Source organism: Misgurnus anguillicaudatus, chromosome 16, assembly GCF_027580225.2.
Source record: "Misgurnus anguillicaudatus chromosome 16, ASM2758022v2, whole genome shotgun sequence".
NCBI classification, from domain to species: Eukaryota; Metazoa; Chordata; class Actinopteri; order Cypriniformes; family Cobitidae; genus Misgurnus; species Misgurnus anguillicaudatus.
Genome location: NC_073352.2, coordinates 6965176 through 6988355, shown reverse-complemented (window position 1 = coordinate 6988355; position 23180 = coordinate 6965176). Strand labels below are relative to the sequence as shown.

The window sequence follows — 23180 nt, the reverse complement described above, 5'->3', positions numbered from 1 at the left end:
GTGTTTTGATAAAAATCATCAATTTAATCTCGTAATGAAATATAATGACTAATAGACACACACACACTCCGCCTCATATGGGCACTTTGCGCAGTCGCATGCGTCCATGACAAAATATAAGTTTAATTATCATCAAGTGTTATTTTTCTAGTTGTTCACCTCGCTTTTCGTGTCGTTGATACACCGTTTGTTGTAATTATATCCAGGAAGCACACGAAGGCCACTTTACCCGGTGTCACCTCAGTTTAGATCTGCGGCATACTTTCAACAAAGACGCTTATAGCCTAGTGAATGGACAAACGAAGCTTTTCGAAGCTTCGAATCAATTGAATCGCAAATCGTTTCATTTTTTCGAAGCGTTCGAAACACGCTGGCGACACCTGCTGATCAAAATAGTGTAAAAGCAGCAAGATCTGTCTAAACATTTTACACTTTTTACAAAATAATAGCAAGATTGTTCTAAAAATATGTTTTTTAGAAAAATAAATTATTTAATTTAATTAAAAGATAATTAAAAGTGTATTTTAATTTTATTTATGGCAAACAAATCATTAACACGAACTCCCTTTTTAATTATGCACATTTTTGTCATTTGCTGGTCAAAATAGTGTAAAAGCAGCAAGATCTGTCCAAACATTTTACACTTTTTACAAAATAATAGCAAGATTGTTCTAAAAATATGTTTTTAAGAAAAATTAATTATTTAATTTAATTAAAACATAATTAAAAGTGTATTTTAATTTTATTTATGGCAAACAAATCATTAACACGAACTCCTTTTTTAATTATGCACATTTTTGTCATTAAATCTGTCTATAAACAAAAGGTAGACAAAATGGTAGTTTTATTAGTCAGAAGGATAAATGTTTTATGAACTTTTATAATAAAACTGACCCGAGTTCTCCTACACTGGTAATTTGTGATCAACTCCCCCTAGTGGTGAATCGTCGGATTTTCGAAACATTTCGAAACAGCTATGACGTAATGAAGCCTCGTTTGCTAAAATCACGTGACTTTGGCCGGTTTGAAACAAGCTCCGAACTAGTGTTTCGAAAAAAAGATTCGTAAATGTTTCGAAGCCTCATGAAGCGTGCTTTGAAATCGCCCATCACTACCTCAGCCTGTCAATAATAATGATCAGTGATATATGTTGCGGGCATTCAAAGTGTAACGACAGTCATTTACAGTTTACATTTTAGTTTCTAGCCAGAATTTAAGATTATATTTTAATCTGTTCATTTAAAACGGCTTCTGGTCTCCTTCCCTGTGTATAGCAGCGTTGCTAAGCTAATCTTGCAGGCTTCCCTGAAAAGGGTCTTTGCTTTTACTATCGAAGATCGATTAATTGTTAACAACCCTAGAACAAACACATCTTACTTCAGTCACAACAACCCGACTCAAGAAATCAAATTAAGACCAAGCAAACTTACCACCATGTCATACACATTAAATAATAATAATAAACGTGATGCTTGCCTTAGCAAACACTCTAGTATTTATATCTGCTGTAGTATAAAACTGACATGACGTTTAACATTCAGGCCATATCCACTGACAGTTTTAGTGCTTGATGAAATGTGATCCACCACAAGAGGGCACTCTTGGATGGGTTTGGAAAATGACCCGAACAGCCCGTCCTTCCCTTAAATCTTTCCCAGCCTTGATTTACCACATATCCACCAAAAAACAGAGAAAATCCTAGACGTTCCTTCCATGTTGCCACAAGTATATTTTTAAGATGTTTGGTGTCAGCGTCATCCAATTTCATGAGTCATTACGTGGCAGAAGCACTTTACCTAACCATAAAATATTCAAGAGAGACTGGAAAGAACAGCAATCGGGGCTAAAATAAGCCGAATACTGACCCTCCAGAAGTCCCCAGTTTATGTCTTGATTCACAGGTTTGGTCAGCGCCGGGTATTTGTTGAAGAGATTCGCCACAAAGGCCAAGTTGAGTTTGGGGTTGCCAGACACGACGTCAGTGGCCGTGACAAACTGTCTGCATCCCAATCTGTCGGCCTGCTGAAGCATACACTCGGCCCTCTTCAGGTCATCTTTCTCCTGTGGCATACAAACGAAAAGAAGTCAAATATACATCTGTTTGCTTCAGTGGACCACATTTGCTTAAGCATCAGATGCAAAACATTTTAGTGTCGAAGGGTCACTGGGAAAATAAAGACACACTCCAGTCAAATGGAAAGACTATTAAAGTAAATGACACGGGTGGAGTACATGTTTAATGGGTGCTTAAATCATATTAGATGAAATAGTATTGTAATACATTTTGAACCTGAAGTTATGGCACTAACTGGAGGGGAATCCTGTCATAATACTGAGAAATATTACTGTTTATAATATGTACAAACATATTGACAGTATTGTGTAACGTGGTGAAATGATCCTGACTGTGTGTCTGTACTATAGGCAGCTGTTGGTCATTTCATTCAACGCACAGACAATAACAGCATGCGAGGTTCAAGACATTCAAACACATTATTATTGTCCTGACGCTGTGAATGAAATGAATTATGGGATATTGGGGGTGGAATCTGGCATCTGCAGTGCCTATTGTGTTGTGGGCTACAGATGGAGACACAGAAGTTTGCCATTTGTTAAACTTGCCTACTGGAAGTCACAAACGTAAAAGTTATTTTAAGGATGTTTTCTTTTAATCTACATTACATGATGGCAAAATTTAAAAAGAATTGATCCCAGACCCACACCAACAATAATGCTAAGTAAAGACAATTAAGACGTTTTGAAACAAATAAAATAAAAGTTCTCTATTCAAGAACTTGTATAAATTATTACAAATAATGCTTTTGGACACTTATATAAGAGGTAGATGAGATGGTTTATATGAGAGCGAAATCAACTTACGCCAAATCCTGACATGTCAATGTCGATACGATCTTCACCCTCCTTTTGACCTTTAGGTGAGATCTGGTCGAGCAGGTGGAAATAAGCCCGCGAGTCCTGTTGAGAACAACGCATCGAAATTATTTCTCTTCATTCACACTTGTGTGTTATCATCATTACTAATAAGCAGAAACTTTCCAAGAGGAAAGCAAGAGACATTTGGGTGATTCTCGCGAAATTAGACTTATGAGGTGTCGTGAAACATTTTGATAAAAAAAGTAAATGCAAAGTAAGGGTATCAAATAAAGATGCATACAGTTACAAAAATCTCTTCATGTACTATTTTGCACATGATTTTAAATGACATACAAACCAATTTTGTTGTTTTTTCCACATTAAGATGACATTTTTCATTACCGCAACGTGTCCATGACTGGATTTGGGTTCTTTGGCATGTAAATATTTATAATTAAAAAATAAAAAGCTTCAGTGCATGTTATACTATAAACATTTACAGTAAAGAAACATGTGGTATTTGGTGATTATTGGTAAATGTAGAAACTATAATAAGGAAGATAAATGTGTCCAAGACCAATTTTCTCATCCTCCGCAACAATTTTCAATCATTATTTAAGCCCTCAATCAACTAACATTTAAAAAAAAATGTTGAAAGGGACATAATTGACAGTAAGCAGTTCTTATTTTTTCTCTCCAGATAAAAGTTGATATTTTGTTTGTCATAGTACCTAGACAACTTTTTAGTTCTCATTACTGAAACATGAGTTTGTAAATGCATATATTTAATGTAATATGTTGCGGTAATGATCATTTTGATAATCTAAAAAATGTAAATAATTCTATAGGAAATATTTTTAAATCCTCTAAAAATAATGGTTATAGTGAGTTCAGCCCTTAATCTTAAATGTGCAAAAAAATGTTGAAAGGGACATAATTGACAGTAAGCAGTTGTTATTTTTTCTCTCCAGATAAAAGTTAATTTTGTTTGTAATAGTACCTAGACAACTTTTTAGTTCTCATAACAGAAACATGAGTTTGTAAAAGCATTTAATGTAATATCATGTTGCGGTAATGATAATGTTTGATAATCTAATTTTTTTTTAAAATAATTCTATAGGAAATATTTTTAAATCCTCTAAAAATAATGTTTATGTAAGTTCAGACGTTAATCTTATACGTGCAAAAAATAGTTGGAAGGGACATAATTGACTGTGACATTCAAGATGGCTGCCAGGTAAGCAGTTCTTATTTTTTCTATCCAGATAAAAGTTAAAATGTTGTTTCTCATAGTATCTCAACAACTTTTTAGTTCTCATTACCGAAACATGAGTTTGTAAATGCATATATTTAATGTAATATCATGTTGTGGTAATGATAATTTTTGATAATAAAAATAAAAAAATGTAAAATAATTCTATAGGAAATATTTTTTAAGTCCTCCAAAAATAATGGTTATAGTAAGTTCAGACCTTAATCTTATATGTGCAAAAAAAAAAAATGTTGAAAGGGACATAATTGACTGTGACACTCAAGATGGCTACCAGGTAAGCAGTTCTTATTTTTTCTCTCCAGATAGAAGTTGAAATTTTGTTTGTTATAGTACCTCAACAACTTTTTAGTTCCCATTACCAAAACATGAGTTTGTAAATGCATATATTTAATGTAATATCTTGTTGCGTTAATGATAATTTTTTATAATAATTATCTAAAAAAATTTTAAATGATTCTATAGGAAATATTTTTAAATCCTCTAAAAATAATGGGTATGTAAGTTCAGACGTTAATCTTATATGTGCAAAAAAAATGGCTTCAATGTTTTTTTTTTAATCTGATGCTGGACACCTTAATCTAGATTTCGTGAGAAACACCCACTTACATACAACATGACTTCAAAATGAAATCCATAATATAATGAGAAACAAGCAATCATGCATGAACTCCTGACTGAACATAAATGAATGTTGGATTTCAGACATTACATCAACAAACAAACCAAATAATAAGAGAGGGAATCATCATGCCAAACAAAAACATATCTCTGGCATTAGATTTGTAAAAGTACCTTCACACAGTTTGCAAAGTCTCTTAACTGCAGCGAAAAGAGAGACGAACCAATAAAATAAATCAGGGAATCATTCAATCTGAATCACTTATTGAATGAGATCAAGTCACGTCATATACACCTGCCAAAGCATTTGAAAGTCAAAGTAACTGCGCTCTCACTAACCACTTTTATAAAAGGGAAAATTTTGAATTCTCATTTGGAGAAATGACTTTTGTTGACTAAACATGACTTTATCTTTAAACTGTGTATTAGACATCATCTATTTGTTTTTAGCTATAGCATGCAAAACCCACACCTACAGGTATTGGTTGAGTCATCTTGTCACTTTCTCTCATATTAAAAGTTTCACATCATTGAAATAAATATACCGTAAAACTTCAAATAATAGCCCGGGCTTTTATTTTCCCAAACCTATCATCACACCAGGCGTCTAAAAGAGACAGGCGTCTATAAGAGACAGGCTTTTAATTTAATTGTTCCAGCATGACAGCAGGAGGTTACCTCATATTATGTTTTATTTTTAATTTGAATGTGTTTAACAAATTAGTTTGTGTAATAACAACAGTCTTAAATTATTGGCAGTATAAATAAAGCAAACAATGAAATGTTTTTTTATTGGTTGTTGCGTGAAATCTTACCCAGATACAACAGTGCTATTTTCTGATTGGCTATTGTGTAGCCTCTTTCTCTTTTTTTGTATTGGCTCGCTCGACTAGAACTCTAGGGAAGACGGGCTTGATAGAGAGAGAGAGCAGTGCGGCCAGATACATTTTGGGCGCTGCAGCATATTAAATATGATAAATAGTGTTTCCGCGTGAGAAATACAATGTGTGGCGGGAGTGCATGCATGACAAAAGACTGAAAGCCCGGCTATTATCAGCGGCCTCAAAACACTACCGGCCCACCGGGAAAAGTCCCGACTCTCCCGATTGCCACTTCGCTACTGTCATCATCACTTCATCAATCCTGAAGACGAACCTGGTTGTGTTGTCATATTGATTAGTAAAGTAACGACTGCGTCTGTCACGTGACATCTACCGGTAATCAAAAAAAAAAACTTTAGCGTGTTCAATCTGCACCATAGAACTGGCTTAAACAGACTATCTGACGGGTTTTAGAAGATTAAATACAACCCGAAACTAAAAAAACAGACCAGGCCTTTATTTGAGACAGGCGTTTATTTACCCAAACCTGTCGTCACACCAGGCGTCTAAAAGAGACAGGCGTCTATTTGGGACTCGGCTATTATTTGAAGTTTTACGGTATGCAATATTTGACACGTCACTTGATATTGAACTCATGTATACTGTGTACCGTAACAACAATTCAACTTTCAGACATACTGTATGTTTTGGATTAGCAACACCCTTGGGTACAGCCTATGAAAAGAATAGAGGTGCATTGCATTGCATTGACTGAAGATAAACACAATGATTCACATCTCAATGCTGAATCATCAACATTCAATAATGCTCGCTCATAGATCAATCCACCCAGTGCCACAAAGGCAAAAGATGATCAGAGAGAGAGAAACATATTAAAAATATTATCTGTCATCTCAGTTATGAACCAGAGAGCTTTGTGATGAGTGGATAGATAAAGATCAATATAGAGATCAGTCTGACATTTACAATTCAATGTGTTAAGATGGTCTATCATGCTCTTTAACATCTGACAGTCTACCAAAAACCATAAAAAATAAAAAAATAAAAATTTCACTTCACTTTTTTGTATTGTTCAAAGATTTGATTTCATTGACGTTTAGTACACAACAAAAACCAGGAACATTACAGCCCATTAAACCATATCAACATACAACCATTATTCTAATCCCCAGACAGACAGACAGTACTGATCTCAGATTAGCTTTCACCTTTCACAACTAAGTGAATATAAAGTTATATAAAGCAGGATTTGATCTGTTCGATTGCGTGCCATGTCCTCATGAAACCATCAGTATGTATACACACATATAAAGACTGACCTTAATATCATGGCTTAAGTTATTGATCTTGGTCCAGCCGGCGTTTTCCAGATGGTAGTTTGCCCAGCGGAGCAGCAGTTCCTCTGGAGACAATTTCAGCAGATCCTCAAGAGTCTCTCCATCTCTCAACAGAGCCACCAGAGCTGAAGCAAGAGACGTACAGGAGTGACATTACTGCACACCGCTCACATAATAATAATAGACAGACTGAGAGACAGACGGGTGGAGACACAGATTATTCAGTCCAGGAACAAGAGTTCAGTAAGTGGGTTTTACAGGAGAAGTTATATCTGTGTTGATGTATTACAGGATGCTGTCGTTGGTTGTGGTGATGTGGAAACAAACACACAAACCTTCATTTCTGCTCAGCTCGATGTCAGCAAACAGACCGATCTTGATGATCTGCCACAGAAGTCCCAGCACCAGATGAGGTTTGCCCTCTCGCAGATCCATAGCCCCGATGTTCACCACATGACAGCCAATGGCAGAAGCCGAATTAAGTGCCAGGTTAAGATTTTCCTGTAAGACAGAAGACGTGATCTCTGTTAGACTCCACCCATCTCTCTCTCTCTCTTTCTCTCATACAAACACAATTTACATCAAGTGAGCCTCACAAAAACATGTGGGTAATAAGGCTACTAATCAACGGCACTACATTGTATTGTTTAATATGTTAGGAATAAATAAATGACGACGGGCTGTTGAATTATTTGAAAATAATACATACCCAAATAGGGCTGCATAACGATTAATCGCAACTAATCGATTGCAAAATAAAAGTTTTTAATTAGATCATATATGTGTGTGTAGTGTGTATAACAATTATGTATAAATAAATACACACACATGTAGATATTTAAGAAGTATTTTGTGTATATACATTTTTATATATAATTTATAGTATATATATAAATATGTAATCTATAAATATATTTTTTCTTAAAATTATACATGTATGTGTGTGTATTTATTTATACATAATTATTATACACAGTACACACACATATATCATGTAAACAAAAACTTTTATTTTGCAAACGATTAGTCGCGATTAATCGTTATGCAGCCCTACACCCAAGGTGTTAATGCAAGATGACGCAAAGAGGGAGTGCCTTTTTTAAATAATTCAAAGTCCCGAAGTAAATCCTTTTATACCACAGTTGCCAAAGACATTGCTCTAGTGTTTATTTTAAGTTATACCACGGGGCTGTTGAATGCTTTATTCTGATTGGTTGAGAAATGTTTCATGGGTGTTGATTATTTTTCAATAACCGCACACCTAACCTTTAAAATGTCTTAAAAATAGGCACCAGAGCAATGTTTGTGGTAACCGTGTTATTAGAGTAATAATTGAGTCCGGTCCTTTTAATTATTCGAAAATAATGCACACCAGTGGTGTAACGGCATAACCACCTTGGATGTGCATTATTTTCTTATAATTCAATGGCCCGTCGTCAATTATTTATATGACGGGCTGTTGAATGCTTTATTCTGTTTGGTGGAGAAAAGTTCCACCGGTATGCATTATTTTTTGATAACCGCACACCTGACCTGTCAAATGTCTTAAAATAGGCACCAGAGCAATGTCTGTGGTAACCGTGGTATAAGAGGAATAATTTACTCCGGTCCTGTGAATTATTTGAAAATAAAGTACACACGCGTTGTACCGCATTACCACCTTGCCTGTGCATTATTTTCAAATAATTCAATTAGTGCTGCCTCACGATTAGTCGCGACTAATCGTTTGCAGAATAAAAGTTTTTGTTTACATAATATATGTTGGTGTACTGTGTATAGTAATTATGTATAAATTCAAACACACACATGCATGTATATATTTAAGAAATATTCGCATGTGTATATAAAGTTTTATATTTATATATAATTTAAATTATATATAAATATAAATATTTATTATATAAATATATGTTTTTCTTTAAATTATACATGCATGTGTTTGTATTTATTTATACATAATTATTATACACAGTACACACACATATATTATGTAAACAAAAACTTTTATTCTGCAAACGATTAGTCGCGACTAATCGTGAGGCAGCACTAAATTCAATGGCCCGCCGTCAATTATTCCATATACATTTGACAGGTCAGGTGTGCAATTATCGAAAAATAATGCATACCTGTGGAACATTTCTCAACCAGAATAAAGCATTAAACAGCCACATAGTATAAGTTTTGTTTCATTTAAATTCTAAGTATAAGATGTCATTACTTTGGGAGGGCCGTGAAAGGATGCACGGCAAAAAGTTTAAGAACCACTGAATAAGACCCATGTTCAAATTTTATGAGATCCACCCAGATGTGCCATACACAGTCAAAACACTGTTATAAACCCAAACAGAAGTGGAAACGTCAGCAATAACACTTTAGATATAAACCAGACCTGTATTGTGAAGGGTGTTAGTTTCTTCTTGTTGATGGTCCTCTCATCGATAGTATCAGGAACTGACAGGTTGATCATTTTACTATCAGGACACAGAGACATGTCTGTTACGTGACAAAATCAAACACTAAAAGCACAGAGAAGACGTGAAGCGTTGTGTTTTACTGACCACAGCACGACGCCATCACCCATAGCCTTGAAGAGAGAGTTGGTGTTGGGGTCCATAGGCAGCACATGTTTACAGTCAGGGTCCTGTTCAAGAGCGGTGTTGATCCAGTTCACGAAAGCAAACCGTTCTTCCTCTGGTTTAAATCATATACAACAGGATCACATGCAGTAGAGGACACAAATCTAACATTTTCTTGCCACGAGTGGGCAAATCTTGGATTATAAAACCAAACCATATTCGAGTAGAAATGCTATTAAAACCACACAGTGCGTTAAGCCTCTTACTATCACCGTACCACAGTACTGTTATTTTTGGTACTCAGTGGGAAACCTGATGCATGATGTGATATCAGCTAATGGAGGCAATGTTTTATTCGATTCTTTAAAGCGTGAAGCATTTACCAGAGAAGGAGTGCTGTGTGCCGGCGCTGGAAAGCTCAGATGTTCCTCCAATAGCCAAGATTCCCTCTTTCCTGTTAATGGCTTTCCGAAAGCTCTTGGCGATGTCACTGCTCTTTAACTCCTGGAAGATCTGTGGACACAAACGGAGAGCAGTTCAGCGTTTTACTTTCTTGATATAAAAAGTCAATGTAAGGGTCATTCTACAGAAAAGGTGGAATTCGTGGTGATGGAAATCTGCTTAAATGAACTTCTTTCAACATACCCAAAACTTCTTAAATAGCATTAATTAATTTGTCAAATCTATGTTTAACTTTTTAATACATTTTAATAAGGAATCCATGATGTTGTATCTTCAATACCTGACAAAATGTGAATATAATAATAGATAATGAATATCATAAAACTTATAAACTTAAACATTTTTCCATCTTGTTTTGTTTTTATTCTTTTATGTTGGTCAGTTAAAGGTATAGTACTTAGCAAGTACTTATTAGAGAAGTAACACCAATGACGGTAACACCAATGATGGTAACACCAATGACAATTTACAGAAAAAAACTAACATTTTAACAAAATGGCTGCCATTAGCCATGTGCTATTTCATCAGAGATGTAACAATCACATACTTATTCAGTATAATGTATTTTTATGTAAAGATCTTAAAGGAACAGTATGTAGGATTGTGGCCAAAACTGGTACTTCAATCACAAAACAAACTTGTGGCTAAAATTGGTACTGCAATCACACAACTGGTGGCCAATACACAAAATGACAACATAAACATCAGTTGAGGGCTGCAACTTCACTTTTTAAATGACAATATGACCACTGTTGTCAGTGATATAAGTATTTAAAATGAAAATGATTTCTTAATGTCTAGTTACATATCAGGGCCATTTTATGATTAATTGATATACATTTCTTACATACTGTTCCTTTAACACTCCCAGCTATAAAAAAAGAGTAACACTAATGACATCCAAAAAATCTTATCTCAAAATTCTTAGATATTAGGGCTGGGAAAAAAATCGATTTGATTTTAAAATCGAGTTGGTAGGTCAAATCGATTAATATTTTTTTTTTAAAAATCGACTTTTTAGATTTTTTTCTCCCCCTCTGCAGTATAGGGCAGTACATACATAAAATCGAATCGAATCATAAATAGAGTTTTTTATTAAAAAAAATCTCAGATTTTTGTAGTAAAATCACAGATTTTAGGGGGACAAATCTCCCAGCCCTATCAGATATATCATGATATTTTAGACAAATAAGGCAAGACATCTCAAAAACCTTTTGCCTTCCTCCACTGCACTTCTTTCACTGACCTTTTGACCCAGGAAAATTTTCAAAGAGCTGATGCATTGTTTCAAAATAAAAGTGCTTTGGGTCGGGTAACACCAATGACATAAATTTGGTAGACAAATATTTAATTGATATTACTCATATTAATAGTGTATTTTTACCATTTCAGTGTTGTAGTACATTAATACAGGGTTAAAGGTAAATGTAAATTAGATTTGTTTTATAAAAAACATGGTTTTAAATAATAAGTACACAGTTCAACTTCCATCTATGATCAAAGGGACAGGGCCATTTTCAGGACCAGACTTTTTTTTTTTTAAAGAAAATTAAATAAATAAACTCTCTCATCATTTTAAGGACAGTCTATATTTATTAAATATATATCATTATGGGATTATTGGGTCAAATTAAATGATTAAGGGGTCTGCAAATGCAAGGGACAAGCATTTTCACCTTTTTTGTAGAATGACCCGTATATATACGGGGCGTCAGGCGCTAATTATTTTAAGGGGACACAGTGTGTACACCTACCCTTCATACTGTAATTATAATTATGAACATTAAAACCCTTTATACACCATATTCTTATAGACTACAGACAAAAAGAGAAGCATTCATAAATTATTTTATTCATTATTATTATGAAAAAGATTAATAAATGCTGTAGAAGTATTGATCATTGTTAACTAATTGGTATCAAACAACCTTACTGTAAAGTATTACCAACATATTTATATAAAATTATTATTGGAACACATTTTTGCATCATCTTGACCTCAGAGATTCAGAGCACATGATTCCAATATAAACATTGAGTCTAGATATAAACATAAGAAATGGACTTTGAACTATCATCTTTGTGCAATTACTCTGCGACCGTGCACAATGATGGCGCCATCTTGCGTCTGGGTTTGTATAATTTGTTAATGATGCACTGTACGCACGTGATTAAAACACTTCAGTCATCTAGATCTAAATGGCCACTTGTACTCTTTGAATGTGGATTTAACAGCTGTAACACCAAACACCTGCTCACCATATCACTGCACAGCACTACCCATACAGGACAACTGGTAAACAAAGACTAAATTAACCAAATCATCAATTTAATAAAGCCTACAAGGTCATGCTATTTTGTAAATACTGTCACTTAATTGTGCATATTTATCTTATTTAAATGGCTGCTGTTGTACAACACATGCTATAGTAAATAAGCATTTACAAAATTAAAAAAACACATGTGTTGTTTGAAGCAGGAGCACATGTCATCTGTGTCATCTGTCATGGGCTTTCTGTTAATGTTGAACAGCTGATAATAAACTCATGACAACTGAGCAAACAGCACAGAGATCTTCAATAACACCACAACACACATTTACAATGACAACAGGCACAGGCAAATGCTACAGTATGTCTGTGTTTGATACACAACACATTGGTCTACGTGCAAAGACGGCCATATTCTTATAAATACAGAAGCCCCAAAAATCACATGACAACATCAAAATAGCATTTGTCAACACAATACTAGAGCTTTCTATTTTTTTTAATCAAGAGATTTTAATCACAAAGCTCACACACACAGATCTCCTATCAGAGTATTGAATCTGTTTGACTACAAGAAAGCATCTCTTTATATTTTTGTCTTTCCTTTAGAAACCAAAACCAACCTTTTTGAGTTCAAAAGAGTAAAATGAACGACCCTTGCTTTGATGTGTTGTTATGTAACGCCACATACTGCCAAATATTACTTCGATAGGAAATAACAGAAACTGCTGTGAAGTGAGAGCCATCTGGATTCAGCACTTAAATTCTTTAAACCTCCATTTATCCTAAATGTTGCTGAACATGCAAATCATGGATTTCAAGCTGTTAACAATGACTGCGAATCATTTTATTAAAATGTTTTCATTCAACCCAAATTTTTGCTTCATTCATTCAACTCAAATAATCCAAATGATTCACAGCTTACATTAAATCTCACGTGTATACAGGACAATATTAGAGCAGTAAAATGTTTTTTCTGGCTAAGATAACATTTGAATTGCAAATGCAGTCAACAGAGCGAACAAAGCATTGATTCACTTGAAGATCTTATTATACTTAAATGAAGAAATAACTATATTTACTCTACTTTTACAGCCGGCAGCCTTTAATTATATCTATATATAGTACCAGACAAACTTTATCCACCTACTATTTACTGTATTATCATGAATAGTTTTTTACCATACTATGAGAATAATAATCATAACATAATAAATGTATTTTGAGCTTCTGTAAAGTAGCTAAATTACACCTATAGTCATTTAACTGACAGCATGAGTGATGTGCATGCTGCGATGCCTAAAATATTTTAATTGAAATTTAAGCTGGGTAAAGAAATTTGCATGTAGGCCCCAATGTTGTTTTTGTTTTAATAATTAAAACAAATTTAAGCAGAAACGTTTACATCAGGGTTAGGCATTTAAATTGAAGGGACCCAGGACAAAATTTGTTTAGGATGACACCAATGACATCGCTAAAGTTCAAGAGTTTATTTTTATTATATATATCAGTACAGGCCAAAAGTGTGGACACACTCACCCGTTATTTTTCCACATAACAGAATAATAATAAACTCGTCCAAACTATGGCATAACACAAATGCAACTGTGGGAATTATGTTGGTGACTGAAAGCATCCAAAATAAATCAAAATTCTGTTATATTTTATCATCTGAAGTGCAGTCACCATTTGCCTAGAAATTGCAAAACCATAATCATGTCATTTTATCAAGAAGCTTCTTGAAGTTCTACTTTAGACTGAATTTTAAAGAATAGTGAAGGACACATTTAATTTGGGCTCTTATTGACAGATTTTTCTTTAATATTCGGGTGATTCTCACGAAACCATTGAAACACCACGGCACTAATGATTTTAGCTTTAAAATATTTAATATAGTAACATTAAAAAGCATCAGAATTAACACAATACTGTGTTCTACCTTGCACAATGTGTGATTTCAACATAAGAATTTATAATTGTAAAATTTATCTCATTTTCTGCTGAAATTCTCATTACCGCAATGTGTCCGGCTGTGTTTGAACATGCGTTATGTTGTAATTTAATCAAATTAACACAAAAATATTACGAAAAAAAATAAATGGATGTTTTGCTAGACTACTTTAGATGACAGAAAAAAATATTTACTGAATATTCATGTATAATAATAATGAAGAAAAATTAGGAAAATGATGTGTCCATGCCTGATGTTCTCATCCTCCGCAACACTTTTTGAGAACAGTTTAAGCACACATACAGAATTTTAATAAAGTTTGATTTTGAGTGACCAAGCACATGGACCAGTTACTTCAAGATGGCTACAGGTAAGATCATTTTTTACAGTTAATTTGAAATATTGTCTTGTCAGAATGCTTACACGACATTTTGATTATCATTACCGCAACAGATGCTTATTAAATGTTAATTTAATTAATAGAAGCATAATACTTTGATTTTAAATGCATGTGCAGAATCTCCAAATTATGTTCTTTCAGGTTTGTCATGTCATTTTGAAAATATGTCAGTGTTGATGTTTTCTGACTGTTGCGGTAATGAGATTTTTTAGGACTAATTTTTTAAATTATGTTACAAAAAGTGTTAAATGATAAGTAAAAGTTTTTAAATTAATGTTCCCATTTACTCCCGACTTTGTTTTTCAATGTCTGGTGGGAAAAAAAGTAAATTTGCTTGACATGTTTAAAACCAAGTTTTTGTGAGAATCACCCATTCAGTGCAAGTCATCTATTTAAAAAATAATATTTTAAAATAAAATTTAAGTTTTCTTATAACAGAAATTAATCTGTTCGGCACAGGTATAGTTTTTTCTACAAACGTAATTTCATGCATTTAACCAAACACCTTCAGATTAAAAGATTTTTAAAATCATAGTTAACATTTTAGTCAAGTGTGTCCAAATTTTGGCCTGTACTGTATATATATATATATATGAAAATCCCCGGTGTTGTTGTGTTTGATATATTATGTCTATAAAGTGTCTGTGTGTGCACGTGCCTGGAAGTGACTATATCTGAATGTAATGAAGTCGACACTTACAGACACAAACTCATCAAAGCTGATCCTATTGTCTTTGTCCTTGTCTCCATCTTCCATCAGTTTTTGGATGATCTCTCGGACTTTGTATCCTGGCAAAGGCAGATTGGCCTCTTTGAACAGGTCGTGGAGCTCATAGTCAGAGATAAATCCATTGCCGTTCAAATCTACAGAAAGACAAGTGCAACTTTCAGCATTCACTTAGCAAGAAACACAATAACATTCATGCATCTCACAGGTTTTTGTTCAAATCTTTATTCGAAAGTGACTGATAGTGCATTTAAGTATTACATGTTATCAGTGTGCATGTTGCCTCTGAACTGAACCCACAAACTTGGTGTTGACAGATCTACTAGTTAATCTACAACATTTCTCAATGTGGATTTTGGGTTACACAGGAGGACAGTGTTGCAACACTAAAATTATGTGCATAACACACATCACCAATAATTTCCCCCTAACTATTTGACCCAAACATCTGGAGAAATCTCATAAACTGGAAGCAGACACACAAAGCGCATTCTTGTCAAGAGCCATGACAAAAACATCCAAACTTAATCTTAAACTGTAAAACTCAGATCTACACCAAAGCTTAGTTATTCAGCCTAATGTCACTGTATTACAGTATAAGGAGGTCTAATATGAATCACAAAACATTTTTAAATGGCTTGCTTTCAAACACTGTTGCATCACAACAACACTGAAAATGTACAGTTAATGTGAACACTTAATGGCTCACACATGAATGTCTGGACCATCTGTAATAAAACCCTACGTTATATCACACCAAACTTGTATAACATTTATATTTGGAACTTTGAATGTCATTCTCTCCACAAATGCACTTCTGTAAGTCGCACTAAAATATAACCGGTTTTTAAACAAGAGCAAGTATATTTCTTAGAAATTATTTTTTATTCTCATGACTGTGTAATTTCTCAATGATTGCAATATGTAAGGAATAATTTACGATGGGCCTTTGAAGTATTTTTTAAAATTAATGCGCACACCCACAATGTGCATTATTTTCAAATAATTTACAGGACTAGAGTCAATAACTCCTCTTATACCACGGTTACCACAGACATTGTTCTGGTGGTTATTTTAAGACATTTGACAGGTCGTGTGTGCGTTTATTGAAAAATAATCAACACCTATGAAACATTTGTCAACCAATCAGAAAAAAGCATTCAACAGAACTGTGGTATAAACTAAAGAATGTTACTGTTGTGCAATACAAACAGTGTGAAACAATTTTAGTACCATAAATACTACTGGTACACACAGAGATTTAGTAACATTACATACACCATACACAAACTTGACTTGTATTGTAGCATATTAGTGTTTTTTTTTCACATTATGGTAATGAGAGTTTGGAAATTGTCATGAAAAGTGTTTAGTTTCTGTAAGCATAATAAATAAATATAATAAGAGCTTTAGGTAAAATACGACTAAAAACGTTCTTTACAGGTTATACCTGAAAATAGATTCAAGAGAAAAAAGCAACAATTTCCATTTATCCAACATCCATTATTAAGTGTACTTCAATTGAATTAAGGGGTGTGTAGACCAAGCCCGGCACATTTTTTATTGTTTCCAATAGAAGCACTTCATGTCTTTTTTCGCTCAACTTCGTCAGCAGCTGGGTTTCCATCGAAACGTGAAGCAAATCTTTTCAAAATTTGCAAAAAAGAAAAAACAAACAAATGTGCGTTTCCATCAAGTTTTTTGAGCAAATGACGGTGGTATTGGTAACCTAATAACCAACAGTAAACAAAACAGGACTGCTTTTGGTTACGATTGGGCAAGTTATAAATTTACTAGGAAAAGCGAAAACAGCTAGATGGTCAGTCTCATAGGTTTAATGTTCGTTACATCAGAATTGATTCAGCAAATGCATTTCCATCCACCATTATTCAAATTTTTCGCATAAGTCAAAAAGCACTTCAAGCGAACGTAAAAAATTTGCAAAATAAAGGATTTTTATTAGAAAATCCATCATTCTTTTCTTATGCGAAACTTCAAAATGCGCATTAAATCAGGGGCTGTTCCCAATTCCAAGAACTCAAAGAACGGACTTGCATTCTCGTGTAAATCGGTCTTGCTAGGCGACCACGGAAGGACGAACTCAGAAGGTCGCGAGAACACAGAACGCACTTGTGAGAACTGAGATGTGTGCGATCTTCCTGTTGGTCACCTGACCTCCGCCATTGTTTTGCAGCAATGACTTCTGGGGTGTAACGCTATTTCAGCGGGCAAGTCTGCACTCGATGCATCCTCGATATCAAGAACACATCCGGGTATTTTCATGCGTCCTCTGTACTTGCGTTCTTGCGAATTGGAATGAACTTTAACGGTTAATGATGACGTAGAGCGAGAACACAAGGATGCAAGATCACTGAAGAACGCATATTGTGATGGAAACCCAACTACTGTCACTTTTAAATCAGCCCTCCAATCACAGTGGAGGAGAGGCGGGACAAATACTACAACAACCAACTGGCACATCGCACAACGATAAGAAAGTATAATAGAAACCAAAGTGCTCAGCTCAGAAAAAATGCTGGTAAGGGCTCACAGTTTGCATCCACATGGCATTTTCAGCCGCGTTAAAACACTTTGGTGTACATGCTACCTTAACCACCGTCTAAAACTGGGTGAACGCCACACAATTCTGCTCATGATTCGACAGTCTAAGACCAATTTTGACCAGCCTAAAAGATTTCTATGATCCTACATTATAATCAGAGTTTAAAGTTTAAGAGATTTCAAAATTTCACCGGCCATTCGAAACTTCTACTAGCCAAAAAAAGAAAGAAAATAAACCAGATTAACTATATATACTAATATATCAGTAACACCAGCTAAGTATCGCCACGTTATTATGTTCGAGTCTCAAGTCTTATGCGCCGTTGCTTGTTTAGTGACGGGTGTGTTCATGCACAAATATTGCACAGTAATGCTGTATTTAGTTTACCACGATGACTTACAATTTGAGTATTTGCGTTAAAACTGTGCAGATTTTGCTTACAAAAGCTTTACAAAGAAACGTATAAAATGTAACCTGAGAAATTGGCTGGTGATTTGACACATTACCCGCCACCACTGATTTTTACCTGCTTTTGGTAGGTTTTAATTTCAAACCCTGATTATAATCTATAGTTTCTGTCGGCTCATTTGACATGCTCCCCGAAAGACATGTCAGTGTCAGTTTTGAGACGCCGTCCTGTAGTGTAACGACTGTGGTGTGCCCTATAACATAAAACTGAGTAGTAAACACGCACTTCAAGTAATGACCACCACACACGCACACACACACACACACACACACACACACACACACACGGACTATCATAAAGTGGACTATAAAGGACTATTTAAAATCATATGGATGCTGCAGATTTGTTTTACTTCATGGTTGGACAGCTAAACTTTTCTATGCAGCATGTTTGGAAAATATTTAATGCACAGTTATGCCAACTGGCACAGATTAAAATGTTTGCATGAGTAATCTGACTCTATAGATCCAAGTCACAAATCCATCACCGAGTCGACGCCATCATAATGACAAACTTTTAAAAACACAAATTTCCTCACTTTGCATACAGTGATGTCTGTGATTTTCATCTATGCAAAGAAAACAAAGTTGAATCGATGGATCATATTAGATACAGTAAGGAAAAAGCACACAGACAACATTCCGGTTTCAAGGACACTTCTCCACTCTTACATAATGTTGGGTATCGAAACCCGGTAGCTATATGACCGGTATGTACTGGACCGAATCAGAATGCAGATTTCGGTGTCTCTTAAATGCTTGAACGGCCGACTGAAATATTTTGCCCTCTCTGGTGCAAGAAGCATCATCATCAGCACATGACCGCTTCGGAAAGTTTTGATAATACATAGAGTTAATAATAAACGTTGTATTTCTTCACTTAACTTGAGTTTGTCCGTGTATTATATTGTTGTAATTGTTTATATTGATTAAAAATTGCAAACAAATCATTGTTTTGAAAAATCTAAGGATCTTTAGATTTATTTATTTCATGAGCTAAAATGTTTTCTGCCTATTCGTTTTTGTTTAATATAAGCACGTCATTTGATTACCTTGTTGTTCTGTTTTTAATTTGATTAATTTGAATTTAAATTCTACACTGCAAAAAATTATGTGTTAATTTTTTACACATTGTGTGTGTCATCCCATTTAAGGTGTTTTTTCATGTTAAAATAAATAAAAGGGACAACACAAGTTGTGTTAAAAACAGTGACGGGAGTAACGCGTTACAAAGTAATTCCGTTGTAATTCCAGTGGTAATGAACCTGTAACGAAGTATTTAACACAACTTGTGTTGTCCCTTTTATTTATTTTAACATGAAATAACGCCTTAAATGGCATGACACACACAATGTGTAAAAAATTAACACATCATTTTTCGCAGTGTAAGCATTCGTAGTATTTTGTCTTTTATTTTTGTTATTATAACACAGATACCATATCATAAGTCAAATTTGTTTTATTAATAAAACAAGCTGTTTAATATAAGCAAGATTTTTATTGTACCGTTTTATAGGTGTGGAGTTTTTCATTCTGAATAATAAATAAACAAAATATTTTTATTCCAGAAATGTAAATATTTAATAATCTAATGTCAAAATCAAAAGTAGCCTACTGCAGATTTTGAATGTCTTTGCAAAAAAAAAATGTATTTAAAAAATGTGGTGTGTTTAATAAGCTCACAGGGTAAAAAGTATTAAACTGCACATCACTAATAATACAAATGTTTTTTTATTAACAAATCTTTGTAACGTAAGTGTCCGTATTATTTTTACATTCTGACTTAAAAGCACAATTTGGAAAATGAGATGAAAGGAGCACGTGAATGCCGCATTTAATCTTGCAAACATGGTAACATTTCTTCAGAAGAATTGCTGAAACGTATTACTTTACTGATGTTTAAATCTGTACTACATATGTTATGGGCCATTTAGATGGGATGCAGCATTCAAGTTCCCTTTTAATAGGAGACATGCGGAAAACGGCAAAATGGGTGGTTTCACAGGCGGATAAGTTAAAAATATTTGGTGAATTTCCAATGGCGTTTTTGCACCCTTGAAGGGTCGAATTAACAGTCGATCCAAATAGAGAGAAAATGACGTTGTATATTTCACTGCTCTATAGACCCTTATACTGTTTGTACACAATGATGACGTGGCAACGTATGCGCGCGCATATTGGCAACAAAAGTACGGCAAGAATCAGCAGTGAATTAACACAGACAGAGAAAGTTATTTTAAAAAGTTAACTATCAACATTTTCAACACAGCTACAAGATCCGTGTACTATAGTGGAGTGGATAGAAGACGTTAGCAGGTGGCTTAAAATAAAGTGGCCAGATACATATATACGTATATACGTTAATTATATTATTGCAACCAAACGCAACAACCAGACATTTTGTTGCTGGGAAACCGTTTTAATAAACTTATGCGTGCGCAGTCTATTTGATCATGTGCGTTGTAAAAGGGTCTATTCGCCAAGTCGACCGCACTATAGAGACACAATTGTGCAACTTTCTCTGATTTTCAAAGGGAATTGGGGGCATAGGGATGATAACTTTTGGTTGGAATTTATCTTTTTGTGAGCGGCAGCCGCGTATAGACTTTAACCAATCATTAATAAGATTAATAACATCCAATCATATCATTTTACCGAGTGAAGTTGAAAAGATAGAGGAGAAAATAGTGTTGAATGTCATTTAATTCCATGAGCTATAGTATCTATCTCAAAAATCTCATACCAAAATATAAATAATGTAATTTATGAAATAATTTTAATGAAATATAAAGTAAATTATTTAAATTATTTAAATTTAAATGATAAAAACAGTAGAATTTTCATGGTGTTTTATGTTATAGCCTACTTTCATCCATTGCTGTTTTGTGACTCTTTTTTTCAAAGTAGTATCGGTTAAGGCACCGGTACCATTTTAAAAATGTCAATTTGGCACCGGTATCAGAAAAAATCCAAACGATACCCATCCCTACTCTCACAGACAAGCAGCACTGATTTAACGTCGTCCACAAACTGGTCAGACAGGAACAACACTTACCAACTTTCTGGAAGGCCTCTCGCAATTCCTCCAGCTCGTCTTTGGATATCTTTCCTGCCATTTTCACGAAAACCAACCTGAAGCTCTCTCAGTGTAATCGTGTGTCTCCTTCTGCAGAGAGATGAACAAACAGTATTCAAAAACAGCACACATCCATGACTTCTCATCTGTTACTGTGTGGATTTCCAAATTAGGATAAAATCACTCTGATGCCTCAAATTTAGAGACAGAAACCTGGAAGTGGGATTGTACAGTAAGATAATAAGACATGCAAATGACATGCAAACACCTATTAAGCATGCAAGAGCAACAAACTACACTATATTTGGGCAAAACGCATGTTCAGAAGGGGCGTGTCTCAACTCATCCTTTTGAGTTCATCACCACATTAGTGAAAGTAAAGCAGCAATGACAAAGGCTCTTGTTCTAACATTGCTTATAGTGTGGACTGTAAAGCTAACAAGGAAGCAAGCATGTTAAACTAGTTGCAAATGCAGCTATAGTTAAGTTGGCAGTTGTTAAAGAAGAAACTGAAACCATCAATTAAACAATCAAGCACTAAAGCAAAATGCAGAAACTTTCTAGTTTTGATGATGTCACAGTCAAAGGTACAGGCAGGGCACACTTTCTTTGGAAGATTAAGCTGTAAGTAGTCTGCGTTAACATCTGAAAACCAAAATCTGTCCTGCTTTACATTTTCAACAGCTTTTACTTAATTGCATATGATGACACACCAGCCATACAATTATATCAACAATTGCAAAGACCTCACCACCAAAACACAAGCGCAAATATCCACATAGTATAAAAAATCCTGCTCTATATCCGAGGCAAATATATAACCAGGAGGATATCACTTGTGCAACTGTTATATCTGTAATTTAATGGCAGTGCTATGGCTATATTTGTTAACGTGTTACCACAAGCAGCTATAAACATACATACCTTTGAAAATGAGGCCACGACAAAGTAAAAACTGTGGAGCAGAGCCTACCACAGCAGCAGAACGGAGAAAAGATTCAGTGTTTAGTCCTTGCTCAAGGCCTGCTGTAGAAACTGATCTGATGTCTGCTCTTATAGGCAGTGATCACAGCACTGCAGCACTCAGGGCAGTCCGAAACTGGTCTTCTATGAAGCCGCTGCCCTTCGTGACGATTCAGGACACACCCGCCGTGGATGTCAACATCTCCATTCACATACTGTAGCCGTCGCCCTCCCTCGCTTGCATTACTTTAACCACTTTGTTACATCATTAGCTACGCCATTCGCCCTACCACACCCGGTAGAACAGGATTAAAAGACCAAAACAAAGAATTCTGAAATCCTATCAGTACAATACACATGATTTAATTGTTTTACAAATACCACGTTAATATACTGTTGGCTTTATTCTGAAGGTCCAAATGTGTGTCATCCTTTAGCTATCTAGTAAGAAATTCTACGAAAAATACCGTAAAAGGTACGGGCCAATTCCCCACCCTTGTGGCATCCCTTTTTTATTGAGACAGTCCCATGTGCTACAAGTTTAACAAACGTCCACAGTTAAAAAACCTGACCGTGCTTTAGTAGGTTTCTTAACAATTCGAGCATGGAGGAGATATAATTTGACTAAACTTTGTATTCTTACCTCAGGAGACTGAGTCATGCACAAATCTAGGCAACCAGAGAATGCTGTACAGTCATCAGTTTCTCTAACATCTCCGAGGACTGCTAAATACTAACTAAATACTCAATTCCCATTATGCACTATTAAAAAAAATAGTT

General features: G+C 34.7%; 1 protein-coding gene across 5 annotated transcripts in view; it reads right to left on the bottom strand.

Annotated features, from left to right (window-relative positions):
* Positions 1 to 23180, bottom strand: part of pls3 (plastin 3 (T isoform)) — a 39776-nt gene that overhangs the window by 3737 nt on the left and 12859 nt on the right. For 2 of the 5 annotated variants that reach the window (XM_055178203.2, XM_055178202.2), the window contains exons 2-11: positions 21417 to 21527; positions 15304 to 15467; positions 9904 to 10033; positions 9503 to 9635; positions 9334 to 9415; positions 7280 to 7445; positions 6927 to 7069; positions 4940 to 4966; positions 2881 to 2976; positions 1866 to 2061 (exon numbers count right to left, since the gene is read on the bottom strand). In XM_055178203.2, the coding sequence (XP_055034178.2) occupies positions 1866 to 2061; positions 2881 to 2976; positions 4940 to 4966; positions 6927 to 7069; positions 7280 to 7445; positions 9334 to 9415; positions 9503 to 9635; positions 9904 to 10033; positions 15304 to 15467; positions 21417 to 21477 (1198 nt within the window). In that variant the 5' untranslated portion in view covers positions 21478 to 21527. Of the gene's footprint in view, positions 1 to 1865; positions 2062 to 2880; positions 2977 to 4939; positions 4967 to 6926; positions 7070 to 7279; positions 7446 to 9333; positions 9416 to 9502; positions 9639 to 9903; positions 10034 to 15303; positions 15468 to 21416; positions 21528 to 22361; positions 22518 to 23180 lie in introns of those variants that run through there. The other 3 variants (XM_055178204.2, XM_073854077.1, XM_055178205.2) reach the window with 3 other exon arrangements.